At 39.4% G+C, this 27,231-nt stretch overlaps 1 protein-coding gene across 1 annotated transcript in view; it reads left to right on the top strand.

The window, feature by feature from the left end:
• MPDZ (multiple PDZ domain protein) overlaps positions 1–27,231 on the top strand; it is an 81,000-nt gene that overhangs the window by 37,040 nt on the left and 16,729 nt on the right. Inside the window, exons 21-30 of the mRNA XM_008944874.1 lie at positions 4,166–4,364; positions 11,806–11,910; positions 12,871–12,963; positions 13,451–13,628; positions 15,681–15,791; positions 23,029–23,191; positions 23,798–23,994; positions 26,070–26,161; positions 26,430–26,520; positions 26,865–26,945. Coding sequence (XP_008943122.1) covers positions 4,166–4,364; positions 11,806–11,910; positions 12,871–12,963; positions 13,451–13,628; positions 15,681–15,791; positions 23,029–23,191; positions 23,798–23,994; positions 26,070–26,161; positions 26,430–26,520; positions 26,865–26,945 — 1,310 coding nt within the window. The remainder of the gene's footprint in view (positions 1–4,165; positions 4,365–11,805; positions 11,911–12,870; positions 12,964–13,450; positions 13,629–15,680; positions 15,792–23,028; positions 23,192–23,797; positions 23,995–26,069; positions 26,162–26,429; positions 26,521–26,864; positions 26,946–27,231) is intronic.

The raw sequence follows: 27,231 nt of genomic DNA, 5'->3' as shown, positions 1-27,231 counted from the left end.
GCAGCTCTCCTGTGAGGACAGGCTGAGAGAGTTGGGGCTGTTCAGCCTGCAGAAGAGGAGGCTCTGGGGGGGGACCTTATAGTGGGAGGGACTATTCACAAGGGTTTATAGTGAGAGGAAAAAGGGTAATGGCTTTAAGCTAGAAAAGGGCAGATTTAGGTTAGGAAAGAGTTCTTTAATAAGAGGGTAATGGACCACTGGAATAGGTTGCTCAGACAGGTGGTGGAGGCCCCATCCCTGCAGACATTCAAGGTCAGGCTTGAATCTGAATAGCTCGATCTGGTTGGAGACGTCCCTGCTTATTGCAGGGGGGTAGGACTAGATGACCTTTGGAGGTCTCTTCCAACCCAATACATCCTGTGATTCTGCGATGATTCTGTGACTCTATTCATCCTTTGCTGCTCTTGCTCTGTTTGGCTTTGATGGCAGTGGATCCATTTGCTGTTACTATGAACACAGAAGTACACTGTCCAGTCTTACTGAGAATTTTTATTTTTCCCATAAAGGAGTTTAGCCATTCCTGAATGATAACACAGTTTTCATACACTCTTTTATAATGCCTGTAGATTTGCACGATATAAATAGAGATATAGCTGGGGAATGCTGTAGAACACTTTGGGAAGTGTGATGGGGAGCATGGGGATAGCATCATCCCAGGCCAGTTCCCAGAGCCATCATGGGGGAGACTTTGTGGTGGGAGGCAGTGGTGCTCGCATGCTGTTTAGGTCCAGTGTGTTCATTTACTTTTTGTTTCTGCTGCCCTTTTTATAGCCAGCTGCAAGTTCTGGAGGCTCGCTGGTATTGATAGGGCAGAAGGTTGTATGACTTGGAAAATGCTTTAAGATAGGTTGTCCACAGAAAGCACCCTGAAAGCAGCCCTTGGGTGCTGTGTTCATGAAGAGCCAGCACTCGGGACTCCCTTGCTGAGCAGAGGTGGGTGGGCACTGGGGTACTGAACTCAGCGGGGCGTCCGCCTGGGATAATGGCCCTCTGAGGACGGGGTGCTCAGTCTGTCCTGTGTTACCTTCTCCTCTGTGATACAGCCAGCCTCCAAACAGAATCAGGAGCTCATCTGGTTTAAAACCAGCCTCCCCAAAATAGAAAGCTGTAGGCAGGGCTGATGTGGGTGTAAATTTTGACTTTCAGTATTATGAGGTGCTTGGGTAACCCCTACCTTTACTGGCCTCGTTGCCAGGCTGTACAGAATGCAGCTAACGGTGCAGTTCCAAGCATTTGGATGTTGTTGAAAGAGTTTTGTTTGCAATAGCCTCTTAACTCAGTAGAGCAGTGCTTTTAATGTATGTCCATGAGTATTTTAAGTGCAGTGAACATACAAAGCAAATTTCACATCAAGCATTATACAGCATGAAAATGGGAACTGGGGGCAGAGTACACATCGGCAGACGTGGCATGCATGAAAAGTAGGACTGGGCTCTCATGTATACATAGTACCAATGTGAATAATGCTTTCTCCTGGCTTTTGACTGTAGTCTTTTTCTTCCAGCCTGGGTGTGCTGTGGCTTGGGAAGCTGCCTGGGCACAGTGACCAATTTACACACATGGCTGCACTGCTTTTAACTTCCATTTTTACAAAAGGAGCTAAATGAAGAGCTGTGAATGATGTTGAAAGCTGCAGCTGCATCAATTATTTCAGTTGAGAACTGGCACTTCTTTTTTCCTTTTAAATGGTGTCACCCATAGCTTGCAACAGCTCTTAAAATTGAGCCACAGCTGGAGCTCTAACCTTTTGATTGTGTTTTTTAAAAGATAAGAGAACGGAGCACCCACATACAAGATGAGCTGCAAAGCCCTTGTCCTGTGTGATTCATTTGGCAACTTGACAGTAGTATTTGCTTTTTTTAACCTGAAACTGTAGCTGTCCAAAGTGTGACATCAGCTTTGCAGGTTTGTTGTAATGAGGGTGTCAGCATAGAAACCAGGGGTGATACTTTTCTAAAATGCTGTTATGCCAGCCTCTATAATACTGTTTTTTGTTACTGGCTTAAGCAAGCGAAGTTTCAAATGCAGCTTCAAACAACATTTCAGCTGTTTCATTGGCAGTTTGCTTTTCTACGTGTGCTGCCTGTGTTCTTCTGGAGACCTCTGTGTTAGAGTTAGGTTCACATTCAGATCTGGCTGAGTAACCCGTGTGATCAGGTCTGTCAAGAGGTGGTTGTTAGAAGGAATACGTGAGTGCAAATGCTGGGGCGTCCATCCCAGGACAGCACCTGTAAGCAGCCATCTGTGATGTGCTCATTGTGACGTTGTAACATTACTAATTGGAGGGGTAGGTGACAGGTAGGTGACCTCTGCTTTTTCTAATAGCAAAGCAGTAAGTCAATGGCATTGTGTGTCTGCATCACAAATTTTATATGCCCATGTTAGTATTCTGCCTGAGCACAGGTGAAATCATTACTAGACAAATGATCAGTATAAATCTCCAGTCAATGGAAACTCCATATTCCTTCACCAGTTTAATATGAAGTGCCATCCTGAAGATAGGTTCTGCATTTTTTCAAAAAGATGAACCTTAACTTCCACCTACCAAATGGAGAGGTACATGTATTCCTGTGTCTCAAGAAGCTTATTGGGCATTTCTTTGCAAGTCAAGGCCACCTTCTCATACTTTTGACAGCAATGTGGATCTCAACTACAAGTGGGTGTGAGGATCCAACACTTAAAGATTTTTTAGTTTCTGGAACAAGTCCTAAAAAACACAAATGAATTTCCATCTTAGTGTTGGTCTTTAAATGATTACAGTATATTATTTTTTTCTCTGAGACAGATATACAGGCAGGTGTTTGTATGCTTGGCTGAGTCTGGGTAGCCTGGGGCTTATAGCTGCCATCTAAACTCTTCAGCCAGTCCACCTATCATGGCCTAAGGCCACAGATTGGAGTGTTCAGCTCTGTCTTCTGCACCCATGTTTGTGTATAAATCATTAGATTTTTTTCATAGTTGGTATCCTTGGAGGTTTTGCTCTGGGTAGCTGTAGACTTCCTTCCATTCAGTCTGGACAATAATGTAAGGCATTGCAGACACAACTGAACTCCCACTGCTTGTTAGCCTGCTGTTCACATGCAAAACCAGGTGAGCACACAATAGGGTGGTCTGACTGCTTCTCCAGCAGGTATTCCTCTGTAAGGTGCTCCTTCTTCACTGGCTTCATCTTGTTAATAAAGGAAAGCTTCCATAGTAGTGTACAAAAAAAGAATAAAAATGAGCTTAGCAGTATTAAGAGAGTGGATGGGTGCTGGCCCTTCAGCTGTCTTTCCATTGCCTTAGAACAGAACAGTAGTCAACATTGATCTCAGGAGCACCAACTGCAGTGAAAATAACAGTGGCAGCTTATAGGAATGGTCACAAAGATATTTGAAGCCCCACCCTTTGAGTGGAGGAGGAGGAGGGAGAGTATCTCTGTACCATTTCTCATTAATGAAGATGAAGTGTGTACACAGAGAAGTAGTGTCTTGCTCTGCAACAAGGGGGATTGTGGTGTTGCTCAAGTAGTGGACCCTATCCATCAGTAGTGCACAGGTTCTCACTCACTGCCTGTGGGATGCTCTTCTGGGCCTAACTGCTGGCCCACCTAGGACAGCAGCAAGGCAACCACTTTCCCAATGGGACTTGCTTCAGACTTTCTATTGAAATTAAGTATGTGGTACTATCAGCCCTATGCTCCTAATTAACTGTTCAATCATTTTGCCTCCTTACCAAGGAGAATCCTCATAAACTAGCCTGAAATGTGGTGTATAAACTCAGTGAATCATCCAGGAGAGTGGTGAATTTGACTGATGGACTCTTTTAGAAGCAATCTCATTACCTTTTTTGTTTTATTTTCTGCTTAAAATTTCCACTCATTTTTTTTTTTCTTGAATTTTTTGTGTGAAATGACACTAGTAAAATAAAGATACTGTGATTGTGATTTGTAACTGGTGTCTCCTGTTGGAAAGAAGGAAATGCAAGCGAGAATAAGTGTAACATTTGTAGTCTTGTTGACACTGGCAGATCTGCTGGCTGGCTTTTACCAGCACGCTGTCCCACATTGCATTTCTTTTTGGGAAATTTTCTCAAATTTCTCCAAAAAAAAGAAATTTGAGGAATTTCTTCTGAGAGCTGTGGCCCAGAGACGTAATTAACTGCTCTGTGCATTTTTTTGCTGCAGGGATGACCGTGAGTTCCAATAAAGATGGCTCAGGTATGATAGTCCGCAGCGTCATCCACGGCGGGTCGATAAGCCGCGACGGGCGCATTGGAGTCGGGGACTGCATCCTGTCCATCAATGAAGAGTCAACCACTAACCTGACCAACGCTCAGGCCCGGGCTATGCTAAGGAGGCATTCACTCATTGGACCAGATATAAAGTAAGTAAAGCCTAAGGATGGATTGTGGTAGAAAGAAGCTCATAATCAAAATTTCGTTATTTATGCAAGCATTCTGAATGAAAATTCACTTTTGTTTTTGCAACATGGATCTGACTTTAAGTTACAGCTTCAGATTGTTAATTCACCCTCAGATCACAGCTTCATGGGTTTGAAAGATAAAATGACTCATGTGAGAGGCTTTGTATGTTCTTAGAAAAGTTATTACTCTCATTAGTAAACATCTTTGTTACTCCCTGCCTGGTTTTATTGAAGGAATGGGGTTAGTCAGAGTTTTGCATTCATAGTATAACTTTTCTAAAGAAAGTAAGGATTTCTTCAAGGAGTTTGTGTTTCCCAAAGGTGGGCTGTGCACACGTGATTTAATTTGATAAAGATCTTTGTGATGGCTTTTGGTTCTAACTGCCAGACAGAAAGTATGACACATGATTTTAATGCTGAAAATTGATACTTAAACCATTTTCAGTGTATCTGTGGTGAACAGCAGAAACAGTCTGTGTTGTGCAGTCACCTCTAAATTTTTATTAGTACATACAAAGGAGCTGTTGTTCTAGCGCATAACTATCTCTCTTGGAAGTACTACTTCAAACTTGCAGTAATTAATGCAGGTTTTGAAGAATCTGCTTGCTTGACGAGGAAGTTTCTTCTCAAGTTCCCTCAATCTACAGAATTTTAACTTTCAGTTAAAGTAGGATTCTTTCTAGCAGTCACGGAGGGTGGAGTTAATTTTGCCTATGTGCACCCATAGAAATGGAGCTGTTCCTAAGCTTGTGGGCAGCACAGTACCTACACCAATGCTGGGTTTGCAGCTCCAAAAATCTAAAAAGTGTTTTTTGCAAACCCATAGTGATGTGGGTTGCATCCCGTCTGCAGATGGGATTACTAGAACTGCTTGTAACAGAAGCCTCTGCTTATTTAAGAGCTTTCTGTCAGTTCTGAATGGCTTACAGGACACTTCTTCCCCACAAGTACTCTGGCTTTGAAGAGACCTGGCATTTTGGAAAAGAGTAGGAAGAGTATTTTCAGTGTGGGTGGTAGGTTTAATTGTCTGCCCCACAGCTGTCATACATTTAGGATTATCATTTAATATAAGCTTGTTTAAATAGTGTGATGTGCCTATATAACTTTATTGTCAGTGATGCCATGAATATGAGCGAGTCAGTGACAGTGGTTATTGTTGATTATCAAACTGTCCCATAATCCTGACTGCCACGACGGAAATCAGTTGGTACGTGTGCATGTGTGTGTGCGTACACCTGCATAGATACACAGATGCTACAGCACTGTTATCCTATGAAGAGGCTTTTAGTAGTGCCATAGTTAAGTGGTCAGAGATTATTTATGCTTGTCCTTTTATACCTCCTGCATTTCACACTATGTGAATAAGTTTTGTTTTGTAGTCTCAGCCTTTTGCAGACATGTCAGAAATACCAAAGTCTTGTCTTAGATGTCAGTGTTTGCCGAGCAGAGTGCATCATCTTTCTGAAAAACCTCACAGAAAAAGGGCAGTTGCTAGTCATATTCTCACTTAAGATTTTTGTGTTTCATTTTATATTTTTGTTCTTCAGCACATTCCCATGATAAAGATTTAAAGTGAAGTTGGCTTCTGTGCTTCAAAGAACTGAAAGGCTAAATCCTTTGGTAGCTTCTAAAGGAGTCTTGCAAGAATAAGAACAATATTTTTGGCCTAAGTAGTTTTGATACTAAACTATTCAGCATTGTTAAACTTTTCTGTAATTTGTAATTTCGTGAGCAGTACAGGACCCTAGAACAATACTGATACAAATATGGAGGTAGTGTCCCAAATCAGAAATTTGGACATGTGGAGCATTATCTCATGATTGTTCCTTGTGTTTGAAAGGGATACACAGCTATTTAGCTGTCATTTCAGAGCTAATGTGGTGTACCGCCATGAAGGATTTGAGATTTAAGAGCCAGAATTTCAAATAAGCAAGTTGAATCTCTGAATCACTTTGGCCATCTAAGTATTGATTCCTCTTTATCCACACAGGGCTGAAAAGTTGGCACCTTAACTTTTAGACTGAGGGGTTTTTTTTGGGGGTATCAGGCTGTCTACATTTAGCCCATATCCAGTGCTTAAGCTATAGCAGCTGTTCTATCTCCTGATGCCCCCAGCCAAGAACTGAGATTGGTAAAAGGAGAGGAGACACGTGGGTGAAATGAAAATGGATTTAATGAAACAGCCAGACTAACATTAACATCGGTGCCAGGACAAAGTGTGCAGAGTTATGCTCAGCCCGGTGAATGTATAGCAGACACAATAAATGGGAAAGCAGTCCTCGGAGCAGAATGATGACCAAGCCCTCCCTGGGATGGCAACCCTCTGGGAGGAGCAGGAGGAGGAGCAGGAGCCCTTGTCCACAGCAGAACTGCCCCCTTATAGTGTGCTATGTGGTGCACCTGACATACCTCAGCCTAGAGCTCCTGGCTGATCCAGAGCTGCTAACAGTCTGCAGACCATGGCTAGCATGGAATTTTGTCCCAGTGAAATCATGGTACAGGGTTCCCCCAAAAAGTGATTAAGCAGAAGTATTTTAATTGCAAAGCTGTATTTCACTGGCAAAGCCTTTGTTTTATTTTATTAAAGGAGGTTTGATTTTGAATAGTTCAAAAACCAGCGATCTGAATTTCAAACTTAATTTTTTTTTCCCCCTTTTTGTGTGGAAAACTGGATGTGTGGCCTTACCAGAATGCGTTCTATTTCGCTTCTGAGTCCACCTTGCCAGGGACTCTTACGTTTCTGTAATAATAGCCAGGGGTTTGTGTTCAGCAGCAGCTGCTTGTAACATCTGTCAGATAATTACAGAGCTGAATCAGAATTCACCTGCCTGAAGTGCAGGGATGAATTCCTGATCAAGAAATAAAAGATTGCAATTCCATTTTCCATGCTTGTTAATAATCACTGCTATAGACAAAGAACAGATGTTTTCTAGAGGAGGTGTAGATGAAGTGGAGGTGGAATAGGGAAGAAGAAAACAAAAGGAAAGGAAAACTTAAAGGAAAAAAAGGCAGCTCTCACTTTTAACTACATAAGTATGCCTATGCCTTTCACATTCAGCATGAGACATTGACATTTGTTAACACCATTGTAAAAAGATACTGCATCATATGCTTCACATTCTAGATCTTCTCCAGCACCTGCTGATGATCAGGCCCTCTGTTATGTGTGAGTATTGGCGATTCAGAAATTCATTATAGCTCTATGTTGCAACTTGTCTGTAAAATCATTCCATGCTTTTATGACATCCATAGTAATGTCAGATTATATATCCAGATATAGGTACATATTGTCTGTGTGTGTGTGTGTGCATGCACCTGTGGATGTATGTATATTTTTTTTCAAAAAAGGTGTGAGAGTCTCTGTGTGTGTATATCTGTATATTTATATGCCTTTAAAATTGAAGATTGGAGCATACTTCCTAAGACTGGAATGAAAACACCTTTATTCTAAATAACTGTTGCTAATATTTTTAAATTTAATCTATGACAGCCACCCCAGACATGCTTAGAGAGGGTGTGGGTGTGTGTTTACAGGGATCACTACTAGAACTGGCATGAGTACGATGTACGGATATCTGGATTAATCTCAGTGTCCTATTTTTTGGCACTTGCATTTTACTTCTTTTATGTATAAAAAGGTTCAAATTAGACTTTAACTGTTAATGACAGTACTTTGTCCTCAGCATTTTCCATACGTCGTTACTTGGTTTGTTGTTCCAAGGTTTTGTGTGGCTGTTCAGTCAAGCATGTGATAAATGTTCCTCTGTACTGCATGCTGTGTTGCGTTTACAAGATATCTTTGTGTGTACACCCTTTGGTGTTTCCATTGTCACTGCTTCCATTGCTAGTGCATATTTCTGGGGGGAAGAGGGTGGTTGTAGCTCTTAAAAAAGGAAAGCAGAACACTTTCTCCTTCAAGCTGTACAGCTGTGAAAGAGAGGAAAGGATTAAACCATGCATATACTTTCCCCCGTTGAACTTCAACTTGTCTTACAGATAAGAAATGCAACACAATAGCAGAGCAGTCATTTACTTGTTTCCTGTTTTCTGTGTTTTCACTGCTATTTTCTGGCACATGTTTCTCTTAATTTCTTACCTGTGACCGTATTAAGGCAATTATCAGTCACTTTTGCAGATGAACCATTTAGGTGCCTGGGTGGATTTTTATTTCCACAACGGAGTTGATCAGAGGAGTCCAACACCCTGCTTGTTATGGGCCCCTCATCATCCCAATCAGATGTTGAGCTGTTCAGGATGATGTTGGACGTCTTCAGACCTCACTGACGTCTAAGAATTGAGCTACAGTAGTGACTGAGCAAGTGGTAGCTTTGATAACTGCGGGATGTCTGCAGGGAAAAAAAATCCTTGGTAAATGTAAATTCAAGGTCTTTAGTACAGTCTGACCTTGCTGTGTGTCACAGAAGGCAGGAGCAGGACAGAGCCACTTAGCAAAGATAACTCTCTGATATACACATTTTCTAGAACTCTAATTTACAACAGAGCTATGTTTTTTTGTGTGTAACTTTTCAATAATAGCATGCAAAGGAGTGAGGGGAGGGAGAAGGACAATCACATCAGTAGCACAGCTTAATGAGTAAGAGTAGCTAGGAAAACCTTTGCAGTTAACTGGACTTTGGAAATCACAAGCAAGTAGCAAAGGTGAGCTCCTACACAGAATATAATTTTTCATGTATTTACTCCATGTAATTTGGTTTCTTTTTCTATGATTTTTTTTTACAAAGTCCAAATAAGTGTACTGATTTATATTTATGAAGTATCTGAAGCATTATTGATGCTTAGTTGTAGAGAAGAATGAACAGTTAAAAACATTGAGTGTTCCTTTGAGTGTGTAAAATTAGGCAATTAGAACGATGGTTAAGCACTGGAATGGAAGTAATGTAGTTTTGTAAAGAGCTAAAATGTAACAGCTCCCAGTGATATTATCTAAATTTGGCTCCATCTGTGCAAATCAATTAGGCAATTCAGTTGCTCAATATTAGATGCATTTTTTTTTAAATGGTGGAGTGAACCTCTTTTCTTCTCAGTTCCTGTGCTCTGCGCAGAAAGGGAAGCTTATCCATCTAAGAGAGCTTTTGGGAGATGTTTGTAAGTAGCATATACTGCTGTTTGAGAGCATCCTTTGAGCTGTACATTTTCAATGTCCCAGCACAATGTCAGTTATTCATCTAATGAAAAACAACAGGTAATGAGCTGGAGTGCATATGGTTTGCCTCACCGTTAGCTGATCTCTAACACCGATATTGCACAGAAGTATGAGATAAGGACTGTTAACTGTCCTTGGACCTTGGAGCCCTACATAACTGTTTGCCATGTTCTCCTTGCACAGAAGGTTTGGACAAGAGTTGAAAGATGTTGGACACTCTACCACCAGTGATCAGACTGTACTGTCTATTTATCCAAACTGAATCTGGGTATATTAATTTCATTTTTAGGAACCTTCTCTTCTCCTTTCCATACTTTGAAAAACAGCTTCCAGCTGCAGTGTAGCAGAATGTTAGTTGCAGTTCTGGTTTCTTTACTGCAGCTCCCTTTCAAAGGAAAATACATTATTTCCTACTTAATTTTATAGTGTTAAATGAATTTCATTTGGATGAAACTGATGAATGCAGCTGGATGAATGATACATTTTCTATCATTGAAATGCAGGTTGCACATCTTGTAGCTTTTGTAGAGGCAAGGTAGACTTCTGGGCTTGGTGGGTGGTGCTTCTGCAGCGACGTTTTGTGAGAGTTTTGTGGCCATAGTACTAGCACTTTGCTATAGTTCAATGCACTTGGAGTTGGAGGTGGCTGAGAAGCGATTATTTTCAAAAACTTTTCCCTCTTGCTTGAAATGGAGAGATTTTGCTACTGGGGCTTTCAGAGTACCTGCTGCATGTCTCGTCTTGCGTTGTTTCTTAGTGTTGGAATTCCCTCAGGAAAGGCAGATGCAACTCTGTGACATCCTGCAGAGTGTTTTTTCCCTAGTGCATGTTAGCTGCCCAGCACTTATGACAATGCTTTGTGTCAAGCACATAACACTTGTCCATTTGAAAAAAAGGAGTAAAGGCCAAAGCAGATGAGGGAGGAGATTTAAATAAGAGAAAAAGCTGGTGGTATTGTGGATGTTTTAGAAATTTCCATTAAAGTAACTGGAGAGTTCCATCTGTTCAGCTCCCTGGGCACCTCCCTTAATGACCATCTTCTGCACTTTTCTAGATGTGGTAGATGTGAGAGGAGGTAGGGGACAGGCTTGGGCACAGACAAAGGAAAAAAATAAGGACAGTCCTTATGATAATTTCGTTAGAGTGTTTTGGACAGACAACATTAGTAATGAAACTTTATTTGGTCTGTCTTCTGCTGCTTGCTGTATTCAGCAGAAAACCAGTGAGAGGGGGAATCGGTGGCAGTCGGGGAGTGACAGACAGAAGAGGATTCCTGTCGGAGAGTGGCAGACAGAAGAAGGCTCCAAGTAATTGAAAGCGTCAGAGCAGAAGTCTCTCCTCAGTGGCTTACACAAGTTTTTGAATTGGTCAAGTTGCTAGGGTTTTTTCCCTGTCTGTTTGTATTTCTTTTAACTATGTGATGGGTGGGAGGACAGCCACTTTTTTTTTCCATCAGCCTTACTTCTTGGCAGACCTGAATCTGATAGGGAAGTGGCTTGTCAAACAACTAAAGTTTTTTAAGAAAACAAAGCATTGTTAAAGGAGGTCCATATGAGTAGCTGTGTTTAGGTGATGGTGTCCTTTTGCCTCTGGAAAAGAAATATTTTTCATGCCTTGATCCTTTTTTCTTCTCATTGTTTCCCAATCCCAAATATATTGGGCCATTTCTGACATTAAAACATGATTTGGCTTCAGGAATCTGCATATCATTTGGCTTGTGAGCATGGCTGCCTGACTGTCCCAAGCTGTCTGGAAGTACATGAAGTGGTGGAGGAAGGAGTTGAGCCAGGGGTTTGCTCCCTGCAGCATAAGTGGTGTGCTGTAATGCATTTGTATGTCCAAACCCATGAAGCATTTTGCACCAAAAGCACAGAAACCTAAAATAGAAAATCACCCAGGAAAACACAAAACCTCATGCAAGCCGACTTCCAGAAGCATTTTCTGCCACCATTTAGGATGGTGGTGGTTCTTCACACCTCACAGGTCCTGCAGTGTTTGTCTTTGCACGAGGAGTCTGTGTTTTGACTGAAGCTGGATTGTCTGTATTATACTCTTGTCACTGTTCAAGCACCATTTACTTAAAACAGAGTGGCCATCTCTCAGAAAATCATGTGCTGTTCAGCTGCCCAGTCTGATTGTAAATGTGTATGCTGCAGATTCCCAAAGGAGTCTTCACCCCCACCAAAGGCAGGACCAGTTATCCTCATGCTACTTCAATCATATCCCATTTTATTGCAGTATTACGTATGTGCCAGCAGAAAATTTAGACGAGTACAGGGCCAGTTTGGGACAACAGACAGAGGGAGCTGGAACACTTGAAATTTTTTCTTCACATACTGTCAGGTGAGTCAAAAGTCTTACTGTTCTCTCCTATAGGTCTCTCAAATGTAACTATTCCCATACACTTTGCATGGTTCAGGAAGGTAAGTTTTGGGAAGAACTGAGAGATGATTTTCTTCAGACATGCAGCCCTTACAATAAAAGGTTGTTCAGAATAGTTTTTGCTTTGGCTAGCAGATTTTTCTGACATTTTTACAAGGCTATTTTCGAAGTATTTGATCTGCCCAAAAAGGAAATTGAGTACTGCCTCATCTCAAACTTCTTTTAAATACAATGCAATTTCATTTATGTATCACCACAAATACTGAGTGCTTCCAACACAAAAATTTGGCATCGATGGTCTTTCTAGAATGTACACTGGAACAGGCTGCCCAGAGAGGTTGTGGAGTCTCCTTCACTGGAGACATTCAAAACCCGCCTGGACGCCTTCCTGTGTGATGTACTCTAGGTGACCCTGCTCTGGCAGAGGGGTTGGACTAGATGATCTTTCGAGGTCCCTTCCAACCCCTATGATTCTATGATTCTATGAAAGAATGAATTAGGCTGTCCTTTTCCTTGAGTTTCAAAAATTCATTGCAGTTATAAGTCAGAATATTCAAAATGACTAATAATTTTTGTCTTGAAATTAATCTCCAAAAGCACTAGCTGTTTGTTAATGCTGCTGTTGTAATTTCTGCTTTTGGAAACAATAAATAATAGCCTTTAGCTTTTACTTGGTTCCAAAATGCAGAGTCTTTCATTCTGTGGTCGTCAGTTGATAGCAACTTAATGGTGGAGACAAGCAGACAGGGAATCCCCAAATACAGTAGAGTATTCTAACAGACACCTGGAAAGTTCCTTACACAAACCCTGTCTCTAAATTTTAATGCTGTCAGGGTGATCCAGTACATGAAATTTTGCAATGAAATCTAGTGATCATGTGGGTTCTTTAGAAATTAATTGCATATTCCTGTTCATCATTAGGGAACTCCCAGAGCTTCCAGAACGTGAAGAGGGGGAGGGAGAAGAAAGTGAACTTCAAAATGCAGCTTTCAGTAACTGGAACCAGCCCAGAAAGTAAGTGCAGATCCAGTTGCACAGTATAAAATCTCATCTGAAATGCAAAAGTTTTGAAACCTCTAATGTATTTTAAGAAGAATGGGAAAGCAACAGAATAGCTGCACTTATTTATATTGTGCATTGCAGGAGTAATTTGCTGTCGATTTTTACTGCCATTGGGCTAAATCTCTGCAACTGAGCAGTTTCTTGAATGCTTTAGTAATTTATCTTTATAGGCTGACTTTCTGAGAGCCAGCAAGAAGAGGTGAAAAGAACGATTCAAAGTTTTTATGAGAATCCAAAATAAGGTGAACAACAGTAGGCACAATTACAGACTTTCTGATCAATTGAATAGATAACTCCCACCGATAGACAAAATGTCCCAAGGAGGAGTTATTTCTGAATATTTTTAAACCATTGGGCAAATCCAGTTATCTTCAGTGTGCAGCACTGTTATAATCACCAGAGAGTTTTATTTATTTTGGTCCTTGTTTTGTCACAACAGGGTTGAACTCTGGAGAGAGCCTAGCAAGTCACTGGGGATCAGCATTGTTGGAGGACGAGGGATGGGGAGCCGCCTGAGTAATGGAGAAGTGATGAGAGGGATCTTTATCAAGCACATCCTGGAAGACAGCCCAGCTGGCAAAAATGGAACTCTGAAAACTGGAGATCGGATTGTGGAGGTACCAGCCAAGTGCCTTTTGCTTGCAACAGCCTCAGCATCTCAGGAGCTGCTGAGATGGATGTGTGGTCCTGGGCCAACAGCTGTTTAAGTGCTCCAGCTGGCACCACTTGAGCCCTACAGAGTGCGGTACCATCTGCTGATGTTTGTGTGCAGAGAGCTTTAAGTTGAGCAGGGGTCTACCAAGACAGGAGTTCTACCTACCTGATTTAAAGTCAGCATGTGTAGGAAAAAGCTTACATTTGGTGAAGCTAAAAAGTTTTGCCTTTGCCTATTGCGTGGCCACAGAAATGGCCTGTGAACAGCAAGTCATGCAAATAAATGCCAAGTTAATTTCCCTCTTAGATCTTAATCAGATCACAACATTCTTGTGTGTCTTGTGCAGGAGTTTAGAGAGAGACAGTTTTTTTTATGACATGAAGAAAGCTGAGTTTGATACAAAGGGAGCTGAGAGCATTGTGCACCTGCCTGAGGATAGGGTAGCAGATGGTGTTGCAGGGAGGAATTCACCTGGATTCTCTTTTGCTTAGCCAATCCTGTGCTCATGGAGCCACTTCTGCTTTCTTGGTTAAAGATACTGAAGAATCAACATATTGAAAGGCATGTGTCTTTCCCATGATTGTTATCACTAAGTCACATGTTACCCTGCGTCCAGTGCCAGACCTTTAGGAACTCATTCCTTAGGAACTTCACCCCACTGGATGTCCTCAGCTGTCTCAGTAAGAATATAAAAAGCAGCGTGATGGAGGTGGTTATTCTTCCCTGGATCAGACTAGTTAAACTCCAGTTTACTGTCTGCTAGAAGATCCATATAAAGGATCTTGAAGTAATACCTTAATGTATGTAGCACTTCCTGCAACAGGACCAAAGTGTTTCTGGTGTATAACAAGTTGGGAGGTGGAGTTTTCCTTGATGGTGACAAAGTTTAAAAAATATTCATTATATCTGAATGCCTGGACTTGTGTGAATGCGGTGATTCTCTCTGACCGTGGTGCCTGCAGAAGCTGGAGTGGGTGAGAGAGGTTAAGTAAGTGATACTGTCTTATATGTCTGATTCTGAATTGGTTATTTCAGTTTCCCAAGTTTTGGTATCTCCAGGCTTTTCTCTGTGCTAGTGTGTACAGTATTTCAAACATGGGGGGTTGGGAAAGCCTTAGTGGTGGTGTTCAGTTCCTCATGGGTTTAGAATTTTCTCTCTCAGATTATTTTTGTTCTCTCTTTGTTTATGTTTGGTGGCTAAGTGTAAGTTAAAAAGGCAGAAGTAATCTTCATTATATGACTTGTGTGTGCAAGAATTGGCACTAACAACCTTTCTGTATTAGCTTCTAGCTTTTATTATGGTCATTGTGAGAATGCTGTACTGATGCTAACCTCACCATAACATGGTTCTTACCTGGACTGCAAAACAAACTATGTTACACACCAATACATACGCAGGCATGAAGAAAAGCAACGAGGCAAAAATGAGTCCTTAGTAAATACTTTCTTCTAGAATAGAGAAAGTTTTTAAGCTTTGACCTAAACAATCTAACTTTTAGGGAAATTGTCTGGTAGCTAAAATTGGTCTTATCTTGCTTTTTATTTACAAAAAAAAGGAGAAAAAATATAACATAATACCCCATAATGAAAGACCCTCTAGCACTTAACAAGTCTCAGTTTGTAAATCTCATTAAGTCTTGGGAGGTAGGTTATTCTGAGATTTACAGGAACTGGTATTTGGCAAACGATACCTCTGTCTTCAGATTACCTTACCTCTTCTTATTATCATATCTCTTCTGTTACATTGCCTGTGGGAAAACCTATGGAGCCTGAACAAAGAATGTTGAAAACCCTGTTTTTAAAACTGTTGAGAGTGTTTATTTGATGTTCTTCCAGTGCTATTGGAATCTCAAACCTCTATGTGAGGGATCTCAGGCTAAATCAGTACAAAACTTTCTACCACTAACAGAGTTTTGAGCTTAGGTTTTAGTCAGAGTTCCCTAAGCAAAACCCAAAGCTCACCCATGATTCTTGTAGCTTCTTTTGATGTTAAGATGAGGCCTTCCAATTACAGGTGGATGGAATTGACCTCAGAGATGCCAGCCACGAACAAGCTGTGGAAGCCATACGGAAGGCAGGCAATCCTGTAGTCTTTATGGTACAGAGCATTATAAGCAGACCAAGGGTAAGCATAAAGAATATGGAAAGAGATGTAATACATAGTAATAGATAAAACAAATGTTCAAGGTGGTGGTGTTTGGGAATGGGATATTTAATCCTGTAAATTCCATCTCAGCTATTTTAGGAGCAAAGATTTGATTTAAGTATTATTTCCGTTTAGAATGAAATCGATTTGGATTTGGAATTGCCCTCCAGCACGCCGTCCTCAATCTATTTTGAAAAGCCTCAAGAAAGATAATTTGTTGGGGGGCAGAGTAGGAGTCTAACTAAAACCAGCTTTTAGAGATTGACAGCATGTCTGAGGAGCGCATGCAGAAATACAGCACCTGTTAAAAAAATTCATTGGACATTAATGAAAGGACCTAGAAGTACACGGAAGTTTTCCGTCACTAAGCTGCATGGACATTGCAGATAAAAGCTACTGAGCTTTAATATAAGTTGCTTGCATCACTAGAAACTAAACTTCCGCATTGTAGAGTCTGTATAAGCTGCGTGTTTATTTACTAGTTGTCTCATAACTCTTGTTCCCCAGCCAGAATCTCTTTATAGCCCTTCTTCAGCTTCTGCTCCCTGTGGGCAGAAAACTACTAACCCATTTTATCGTCAGCCACCTAAGGTAAAGTTGCATGAAAAAGCTCTGTTGGATGTTGGTTGTTGATACTCAAGCTACTAAAGTAAGGCTTTTGCATTTGCTGTGATGTGAACAAAAGTAACTGCCGATGCTTAGGCTGGTTTGGGATGGGAAGGAGGCCATTTCTTTATCACAGTTTAGTTTTATTTAGAGAATGCTCCTTTGCTGTTTTAAATTGTCATTCTTTACTCTATTTACTTTTCAATTATTAAGCTTGTTCATTATTTCTTGACTGTTTACTAACAAATGCTTGTTTCTCTGTAAGTAGAAACATTGCAAATGCTCTTACTGTACACGTGTTGTGTTGTAATCTTTGTAAATTACATGATATTTACTGTCTTCATCTTTTAAAACTTGCATCTGTACTTTATAATAAGATCTTATGAAGGAATTTCCTGCCTTCATTCATGTGCAGTCTACCAGATAGGTAGCTGCCTGCACACTGTAGCTCTATTTGAGATGGTACTGTGATGTATTCGCTAAGGCAGTCAGTTTCAAGTGAGGTTGCTAATGAGTCAGTTTCTTCCCCTTTGTTTTTTTTTCATTCAGGCTGCTGTAGTAGCTAAAGTGTGTTCCATGTCAGCCCAAATAAATAGTGCAAGAAGCTGTGAAAAACTAGCTGATGGTTTTACTAGCAAGCAGTTACCCATGAAATCTGTGTTTCATACTGACAATGCTCTGGGCATTTCTGCGTATGTGTGAGTTTATCACAATAGTTATGGTCCCAGTTAATTTTTTAGGGTTACAGCACTGTGGTGTATGGAATGCTACTTTCTGATACCTTAGCATTCTGAACACCATAATAAAATGGTGAGCACAGGTTAGCTGAAAAAAAAGAGAAAAAAAGAGAGTAAAATAAATCTTGTTATGGTTTTGTTTTGGGGAAGAAAAAAAAAAAAAAAACAGAAACAAAAACCACTAAAAGGAAAAATACCCTTTATTTTAGCATTTGCTTTTCTGGTTCTATAGTGTGCAAGAAAGCATGCTAAACCTATCTGTTTAGGCAAACTCAAATGCTCCATATTTTATCGTGGTAGTCAGTCCATGTTACTACAATGCTGTTGCATGGATTAGAATTGGAACTAGAAGTGGTATTTTAGGTGCTGTGCTATCATGGCAAAATAGAAAAGGCAAGATTTTTAATTGCTGTGGCTGATGCTTTGTTTTCTCTTTTACTGTGATTCTTATTTTAGTTGCTTAAAATTTCGGCAAGATATAATTTAATGTGTAATAGGCTCATTACACTGGCAAATTACTTTTCCCAAATTTCTCTTTATAAAAGACAAAATCTAACGTGTAAAATTGCATGTATAAACAGAAAGTCTTGTAATACTAGAGAGAAACTGCCTGTTGACTTTGGGTGACTCACCAGTGAAGAAATGTTGTTTCTGCTCAGCTCTTCTATCTCACTGCTGAAGAATACTGTAGAATGAAGACATGTTATCTTACCAAATGCATGACTTTTTGTTTTGCAAAATGGTATTTGAGAATAAACGTTTAAGGATGCGTTTGCTATCTTTAAAAAACCAAATTACATAATAAAACTTTTAAACAGCAACATATATCTGAATTAAATTAGTGTGATATCTCAGTTGGTGCTGCAAACCTTTCACAGTCCTTTCCTCTTACTATGCTGCTTATTTTCCAGCAGTGTTGAACTTACAGCCATAAGACATTTAGGCAATTGCCATATGGATATACTTGGTGCAGAAATCACTTTTTAATTATACATTGAGCAGTATTTCCAACATACTGTGCAAAATTAGAGCTTCTCTTTCTTTATTAAACAGGTTCTGATCTCAAAATAGAGTACAGTACAAAAACTGCATAAGGAATATAAATAGTCAAATTACGTGCTTCAGTTTTGTCTAAATATGAAAACTTTTTGTGTTAAATAATAAGAAAGTACCTTGCATTGTTTAATAAGACCAAATAATTTAGTTTCATTAAACTATAAATTCAGAAAATAATAGATGCATGCACACACATACAAAGTGATCTGTAGAAGTTGTTATTAGATATGAAGTCTGTTAAGAGATGCCTAATATTATTAAACCTTTTCTTTTGAGAAAAATGCAGTGAGTGTGTGTTACCACAAGAAATAAATCAAATTATGAGAATTAAACTGTGGTTTTCAAAATAAAACTAAACCTACTACATTATTAAAAAGAACTATGTTTCTTGTGATCCAGAAATCTACAATTTTATAATTATCTAATGCGTAAGAGTATCCTATATGCTGAAATGTTTGGACAAAATTGTACTTGAATCACAGCAAGTAAATTTTCTGTTCTTCATGCTGCTGAATTGTGAACTCCATGCACTTTGTGGGCTAGAACAGGTGCGAGGATTTTCCTCTACACTCTACTGAATGTAACTGGTAGAGACACAGGGTAATTACAGGTTTCTAATTGTGTGTAGCAAGGTGCTGGAAGAAGACCTCGTAGGGGTACCACAGACTGCTAAGCCTGTATGTTTTATTTCATGGGTCACAAAGGGTTCATTTAAAAATACTTTTACTTAGTTTATATTATGTTTTTATTTTAGAACCCTTCCCTGCCTTTCCCACAGAGCAGTCTTTTCTGTAGGCCAGTTGTCTTCAGCAGCAGTAATCCATTTGCTGATTCTTCTCAGATCAACACTCCCAAGGTTGGATGATGACACACTGTCTGCTTTTGAATCATCAAGCATATGTGTGCTTCTTTGCTGTTCATCTCTCTGCATTTAAATACTTTTACACCAACTGTGGTAAAATATTGTGCTGATGAGAGTGGAAATTCTGTGTAGTGAGTTAAAAGGACACAGATATGCAGACATATAGAAAAGTTCTGAAGAAATTAAAAAATACCAGTTCCATTAATAATAAACACTAAATCTGATCTAATCAGAGCTACCAAAGGAGTAGGTTCTCAATTACAAAATCAGTCCCTGTGGTATATGTTAAAATGTCCACCTAAGTGTAAATCTCTCATCAGCCTGAGGTGTTTTGCTGCTATGTACTTCATTTTCTTTTTATGTGGTTAGGACTTTTCAGCTTTGATATCTCTTTTTTTTTTTCCTTTTTGCATGAAAAGCACCTCATTGGCAGATTTGGTTTTATGATGCTGAAAATATTTTCTTTCTGCTTCTTGAAAATTCTTTTAATGCACCATGAACATGATGCTGACATTTTTGGAAATACGAAACAAAGTTAGAATTTTCTTTTTTATTTTTTTTTGTGGTAAATGCTTACTGCATGTAACTCATAACTGAGTTAACCTCTATCACAAAAAGTAATAAAGGTTTAATACTTATTTGCATGCATTTCTGCTCTTATAAATAATTTTTAGATGGTTATGCATACTGGGAGTTATTGTACCCTTTGTCTACTTTCCGATGTTGTCAAATATATCGAATGTACAACGAACACTTACGATATGATATGTGGTATATAGTTTTATGTCTGTTTTTCAGATCTGTCTTTGTGTTTGTTACTGTTCTGAAGAGAGGGAGTAGAAGAATAACATAAATGATGGCTTGTATATTCTTCATTTTCAAAAGTATTACTGAAAAAAAAGACACTTTTTTAGAGACGACCTAATGTGTTTGCAGCTACTATATAGTTCTTTTAACATTGAGATAAGAGTGGACTTTTGTCATCTCTGTCAGCTTCTGCTGAACTAAAGTTCATGTACAGTAAGAAACTTTACTGAAAAAGAGTACTTAATAACCCTTAAATACTTCTGTCCATTTATAAATGAATAAAGTTGCTGCAGTTAGTAAAACGAATCCGTAATTGAAAATGAGTTATTCATTAATAATGCTCTGTATTGCCAAAGGTGCTGTAACATGTGGATTGCTGTTTTCTGTTGCTGTAGGAGGTATCGAATCCAATTAGGGTTACCTTCCGTTGTTCCCCAACTAACCCTTTTGCTCCCACACCATTCAAGGTTTGTCTTCATTCCAGTTAGCAGGTTCTACCACATGCGTGCTGTAGCTTTGTATGTGGCCTGTGATACATTCTGGAGTACTGCTGCTTCCCCCACGTGTGCCTCCCTTGTGGAATGTGATGCTGCTCCAGACTGGCTGTCATTTTTAATATCTGCTTGGCTGTGATCAGAGGGATGCTGGTAGCCAAGTGGGTTCATGCACTCTCTGATGCTTTGCAGTTTGAATGAAATACTGTGTCGTGGCACACTGAAAGTATTTCATGAGTTGAAGCATTTTAGGTTTTTGTGTGTGGCCCGATTCAGGGAGCAGAAGTCTTATGTGTGTGTAAACGGTGGGGGCCAGCTTCTGCTGCTGGTGGTGCATGCGTGGTGGACTGAGTTTTGGAGGCAGGATGTGGTACCCTCCACCTGAGTGTCATTGTAACATGGTTTTTACACTTCTCACAAAGGACTCCTGCTTTTACTTTAATTTTGTCATTTTCTTAAACATCAGACATGTTCAGATTTATGTATGCATGCAAAGGTAAAGAAAGAAGCAATTTTTTTTTTTTTTTTGTGAGATCAAGGTAGCTGTGATTCATAAGTGCTGCTCTCTCAGGATGCAGCCATATATCCACACTTGATGGATCTTCCAGAGGTCCTTGACAGCAGTTTTTGTTCGTAATTTTTGGTTACGTTTTCTTTAATTTTTGCAAGGTTCTTGGACACTGTCATTTACCGAGAGTACCACTAAAGCGATATGTTAATTTGGGTTTTAAAACAGATTACTGCAAGGTCTGCTGATCTTATCTGCTCTCACACTTTATTTCCTCTTTTTCTCAGTTTGTTATGTAGCTTTCTAATTAAAACTCTAGGAAGTAGTCTGAAGAATGAGTATTTCTAGATCTAGTCTCCCATTCACCCATCCTTGAATTAGAGGTCTGTCACCAACTATTCTCTGTGGTAGATACATAAAGTTTTGATTTATGAACAATCACTTCCAATATAACTTAAGTGGTGTTACCACCCTACTCTGATTCTAATAGGTAACAATGCATTTACTAGAATTTTGCTGCTTCAGTTGGGGTTTATGTCTGCCCTGTGATTGTTAGCATGGTTTAGACTATAATTTGCATAAACTGTAAATAATTCCTACAGGTTAGTGATGCAAGGTATCATCTTAGCAAGACAGCATTGTCTTAGATTTGAAGCACGGATCAGTGTAACTGACATAATGATACCAGAAATCATACAGTGTTTATATGCTTTTTTTTTTTTTTTGTTAAAATGATTGACTTGAGTGCCATATGAAAACTTCCCACACTTGGACATTTAATGACATCTTAGATAAACCACTAGAACAAGTTCCTGAATGGATGAAAAATCTTTTTCAAGCAGAAGCAGAATGAGGGAACTGAAATAAGGTATTTGCATTTTCTTAAGAGTACACAGAAAATGAAGGTAACACACATTCCCTGAGAAGTGGAACCTTCCTTAAATTTCAGTATGACTAAATTGGTAACTTTCTAGTTTTTTCCACACTGTCAGTTTAAAGCAGACTGAAGTCCTCGAAGGTGTCTGTTACCCTTTTCACTGTTGCCTCTGATGGAGAAATTGTCTCTGTTTTTGGCAACTAGAGACACCATCTGGGATACTGTGTTCAAACTTCTGCTAAAGCAGGTAATGAAAGTTGCACTGATGAGAACAGGGCTATGAAACTAGGGCAACACCTGAAAATCCTCATGTTGGAAAAATACTTGGTTGTCATCTGAAGTATTTTTTGTTTACATCAACTGATCTGCCAAGTATTCAGATACCATTTTCTTGCTTACTTGTTTAGTCTGAGCAAGCAAAAATGAAACACATTAAAAAGACTTAGGGAAATCCTTGATCAGAGTCCATATCCCTCAGGGAAATTGACTCAAAGGGAGGCTTGCCAGATTGTGGACTTGGGTGTTTAACCATTTTATTGCAGTAGTCATGTGTTTATAGTTTTTAATTTTTTGTGACTATGTATAGACCACATACATCAAGACCAATGTATTTATCTCCTTCATGATATAATCTGTATCCTTCTTTATTTGATTTCCTTCATGCAGCTTATAGAACCAGTAAATAAGACTGAAAAAGTCCAGTTACTCTGATTTCTTCAGCTTTTATCTGTTTCGTTTTGAGTTGTTCTTTCTGTTAATACACCGGTAATTTTCTTTATTTCTGGGGACATTTTTGAAAGCACGAAGTTCTTTGTTTCCTTTCCCTTTCCTCCTATTTGGCTTATAAAGCATATGATGAAAAGAAATTTTATGTGGTGGCTTTTAAAAATAAAATGAAGTAGTAGTCTTTTACAGATATGGCATTTAAAAAAAAAAAAAAAAAAAAAAAAAGGCACTTGAGTCTTCCTAAGAGACTTTTTCTGAAATGCAAAGTGGCACATAAAACTTTACTGAATTGGGCTTTTATTGTGAGTTCTGTTTGCTTCTGAATATATTTTGGAGTGACATTATCTTACCCTTGCCTGGTGATTGTTTCTATCTTTGATCTCTTGCAGCTTTTCTGTGTTGTGTTATTCATTTAGAATTCCAGCTGCTTGGTATTTCAACTTCAAAGCTGTAGTTGTTGCCATTTTGACATTTCTGTGTACTAGTTTGCCCTACTCAGAGTTTGCATCTACTTAGCCACTGCGTTTTTCTTATTCTCCACAGGTATTCGGTCAATCCGATTTAGAGCCAGAGAAGACTTCGCTTTGTAATTTGCCTCTGCCCCCTCCTGCAGCGTTTTCAGGAATGAGCTCTGATGTTGCACAGTCACCTTCTAGCAGAGTCCCCGAGGATGTGGAGCAGGAGGATGAGTTCGGTTACAGTTGGAGTAAGTTTATCCTTTGTGATAATGTATGAAATATTCAGTATATATAAAATAGCAGTGTAGCAGAAAATATGGGGAGTCCAGTTTGAACTACTTTGTTCTCCTGTGCTTTGTGGTTTGGGTGCTAAGTGTTGCTTTCAGCTTTCAGTTCTGCTTGGTCAGATGCTCATGGCGAAATATAAAACTAAGCTGTTCGTCACTGCACTCCAATCTCTGTTTTCCTCCATGGTCCAGATTCACTGTTTCACACGTAGGGCTACTTGAAGAACTTGTGTGCTCTAGGCAACTGATGACAGTGATTGATGTCATAGCTTCTGTTAACTGAAAGTGTTACTGGAGGGAAAATTGGTTCTTGTATGTGTGCAAAGTCTTTTTTTCAGAGAAGTTTTAATGTTTTCCATAATCAGTAGAAAAGCAAGGAACTAGAAATATTGTTATAAATTACCTAAGGCTTAGCTTAAAAGAGAACATGTACAGTTAAAAGTTTCTCATTCAGTTTGGGATTCTTCTGTCACATACTGCCCACTGAACACTGATATGACTCTCTAGGTGACTTGTAAAACTTTCTAATGTAAATCCAACCTCTGCTGCCCACACTTTTACATTTAGAAAAGATCATGCAGCGCTATGGAAATCTACCAGGGGAGCTACACATGATTGAGCTGGAAAAAGGAAGGACAGGTCTGGGACTTAGTCTTGCTGGTAACAAAGACCGAACCAGGATGAGTGTCTTTATAGTGGGAATTGATCCAAATGGAGCAGCTGGCAAAGATGGCAGGTTACAGATTGCAGATGAGTTACTAGAGGTGAGTTTTTGCAATTTATACTGAAACCCAAACATACTGACTTAAAGTGCACTAAAATATTAGATTCTTGCTGCAATGTAGATGTTCTTGAGTGGACTTCAATATCCCGTTACCCAAGTTGACATCACTATACTACCAGATTTACAGTCTGGAATGTGCCAGATAGTTGCAGCTGGGACTTTTTTTCCTGGTTATAGTAGTCCTAAGCAAAAGTGTTTGTGTTTAAAATGGGAAAAAAAGGGGAATGACAGCACTTTCTGGGTTGTGGAGATTCATGGAAGGGCAAGGTATTGCAGACCGTGGAAAATATGGAAGTCCTTTAGTCCATTCATTTGTGGAATGCTCTAGACTTTCTAATTGGTTCTCTATCTACTGGATGTGTCATGATACCAGAATATTATTATATTGCATAACATATAAAATGGAAATGAAACTGGGGAAACAGGAACAGATTAATTTGTATAATGGACTTTTATCTTGTGATACATTGAGGCTGTTTTCTAGTAGTTTTGTGGTGGTACCCAACTGCTGAACATGCAGCTATCATACCCAGTGTGTGCATGAGCATAAGGTATATTTTCATATTACCACAGGTCAGTCGATGGTACTTGCAGATGTATTCTTTGCTGTAACTTTTCCCATTCTTTCTTATAGTAGTAGGTAACATGACCCTCACAGAAATGCTTTGTTTAACTTTAAAACTGTACATGCAGGTACTTGAGGATGCATTGGGGAGGTGGTACTGGAAGGCAGTGGTGAGACTGAACAAAGGTTGAGGGAGGCAGAGAGTAAACAATGTAGATTGGCAGCTGCAAACTAGGAAAGAGAAACTGAGGGATTTGTGGCACTTACAGGGTCTCTGTTAGTTGCAGAGTCCAATGTTAACTGCTAGGTGGTTCTCCTGAATCAGTTAAAACTTCTGTTCTTAAAACCTTGATGTTGCAGATGGAGAGTATCCTCAGAATACATTGAAACGTATCTGTCCAAGTCTGCTCTCATGTGATTTCTTGTTTACTGTCCACACTGTAAACCTGCAAAATGATGAGAGAGTGTTTCAACCTCTTGTGAGAGGATACGTCTGAACTTTCTCGTTGTGTTCCCAAATAACTGTCCCATCAGCTGTGGCAGACCATGCCTTAGCTGACAGCCTGACCAAGGTTCTTCACGAGCCCGCAGAACACTGGAAGCAGTGAAGCAGTGCTGCATCTGGTTTGTGACTTCCAGTGTGAATGACAGGGTGCAGTATCCCTGTGACCATGCCTGGGGGACACAGCCTGTGTGGGAGCTGAGGGACTGCTGTTACTCTCAACTCTCAGTTCTGTCTGTGGCTCACTGTTTGCTGCTTCTCTGCTTCTGTTGGTACTACCTTGGTGTGTGCTGCATTGTTTTCCCTTTGTGTAGGTCCAAGCTGTCTTTTTCCAATCATTTACCCTTTCTTAGAGTGCACTTCTGCACTGTTGTTTTCTCTTTCCAAGAACTAATAAAATGTGAGCAAATAATGGCCTTATTCTGAAAATTCACACTGATACTACCTCTGGTCATATCTGAGTCATAGGACCTTCAAGGGGTTTCACTGAGTCTGCTCTCCCAAATGAAGACAATGATTGTCACGTCAGATCTTCAGATTGTAAATGCATCAGTGTTCACACTCCTGTGTGTAAAGTGACTGGCTCAGAGCTGAGATTCAAGAAATAACAGCAATCTTATTGCTGGATATAAGTGATTAATTTATTTGTTACAATTAAAATTTCCCATGGCCCTGGTTAATTACCACATCAATCATGAGGTGATCAATGGCAAGTGGAAATGGATGATGTGCCAAGCCAGCCCAATATAATTTGAAAGAATGACATTTTATCATTGTGACAGTGTCAGTCTAAAATTATAAGTATTTTTTTTTCTGGAAGGACAGAGTGAAAGGAAGACATAGCATTCTCTGCTATTTTAATACAGTTGCTGCTTGTAATAAACAGTCATGTGGGATAACAGACTTTTTAAGGCTTAAAAATGAGTTTAAGTGTAAGTTTAAGTGTGTAAAATATTTTGATAAATAATTGCTACCTTCCTTTATATAGATAAATGGGCAAATACTTTATGGAAGGACTCATCAGAATGCTTCCTCAATAATCAAATGTGCACCATCCAAAGTAAAAATAATCTTTATCAGGTAAGTTCTGGTTAAAGGTCTGGCTAAAATGGTTTGATTTTAATACGCTCAAATTTTGTACAGAGTGTTTCCATTTTATTTTTAATTTTGAAAAGACAGTTATACTCTTGTACCATGTTCATAGTAGTTTTTAAATGTTTTGAGCTTTCTGTTTTGATATTTACATTGTGAGTTCCAGAAAAAAAAGCTCTAGACTTAAACTTTTTCTAAGAAATGTTGTGCTGTATTACCACATTCTTAGGAGATTCTTTAACTGAATCTGTTGTAGAAACAAAGATGCAGTAAGTCAGATGGCTGTTTGCCCTGCCAAGTCATTAGAGGCCTCACAGTGTACTTCAGGGACAGATCAACACCCAGAGGTAAAGTAAACTTTTATTTTTCTCATTTGACTGAAGTACTAACATTGGATAGAAGAGTGCCCTGTCTTCTTAGCAAATACTACAAAAGAAAAAGAAGTCCAAAGGAAAAAATAAATTAATTTTAGTAAAGCTGCTAAATTTTGTACAGCTGTGCTGCTCAATTCTGTTTTGGTATGTTCATCTGAAGTATGAAGTAAATCGATAACATTCCCATGAATAGAGTTGCAGCAGTTTAAATGAATCCAGAAAATTATGACACCCACTTTAAATGCTTCTGTACTACTTTATTCTGATGCAAAATGTTGAATATATTTGCTTACAGGCATGTTTTCATTTTCTATTAGATTGATGCCAGTGCTGCAAACTCCAGTGCTTGTTATGACTTCAGTTCATGTAAAAACATTCAGTATGTGGAACTCCCTAAGGTATGCACTGGAAACTAAATTTACATCAGCCACATTTGTGTTCACTATCCAGCTTTCTTGTAATGAAGTCTCTCAAATACTGGCTTTCATGTGCTGGAAGTCAGAATAGAGATTTCTAGAGGTCTTGTCTTCCTGTTTGTGGATGGACTCCAGAGTTTTCTTGCCATAGTGACTCTCTTTGGCAACCTCATCATGAGTCTCTTTAACTTCACATAATTGGCCAATTGCTCTCTGTCTATGGAATAAATCACCTCTTGTCCTCTCTGCAAAACTTCTGGTAACCAGT

The sequence above is a fragment of the Merops nubicus genome, unplaced genomic scaffold (assembly GCF_000691845.1).
Source record: "Merops nubicus isolate BGI_N331 unplaced genomic scaffold, ASM69184v1 scaffold22797, whole genome shotgun sequence".
Taxonomy (NCBI): domain Eukaryota; kingdom Metazoa; phylum Chordata; class Aves; order Coraciiformes; family Meropidae; genus Merops; species Merops nubicus.
Note: the sequence above shows the minus strand (reverse complement) of the source record. Positions and strands in the feature narration are given on the sequence as shown.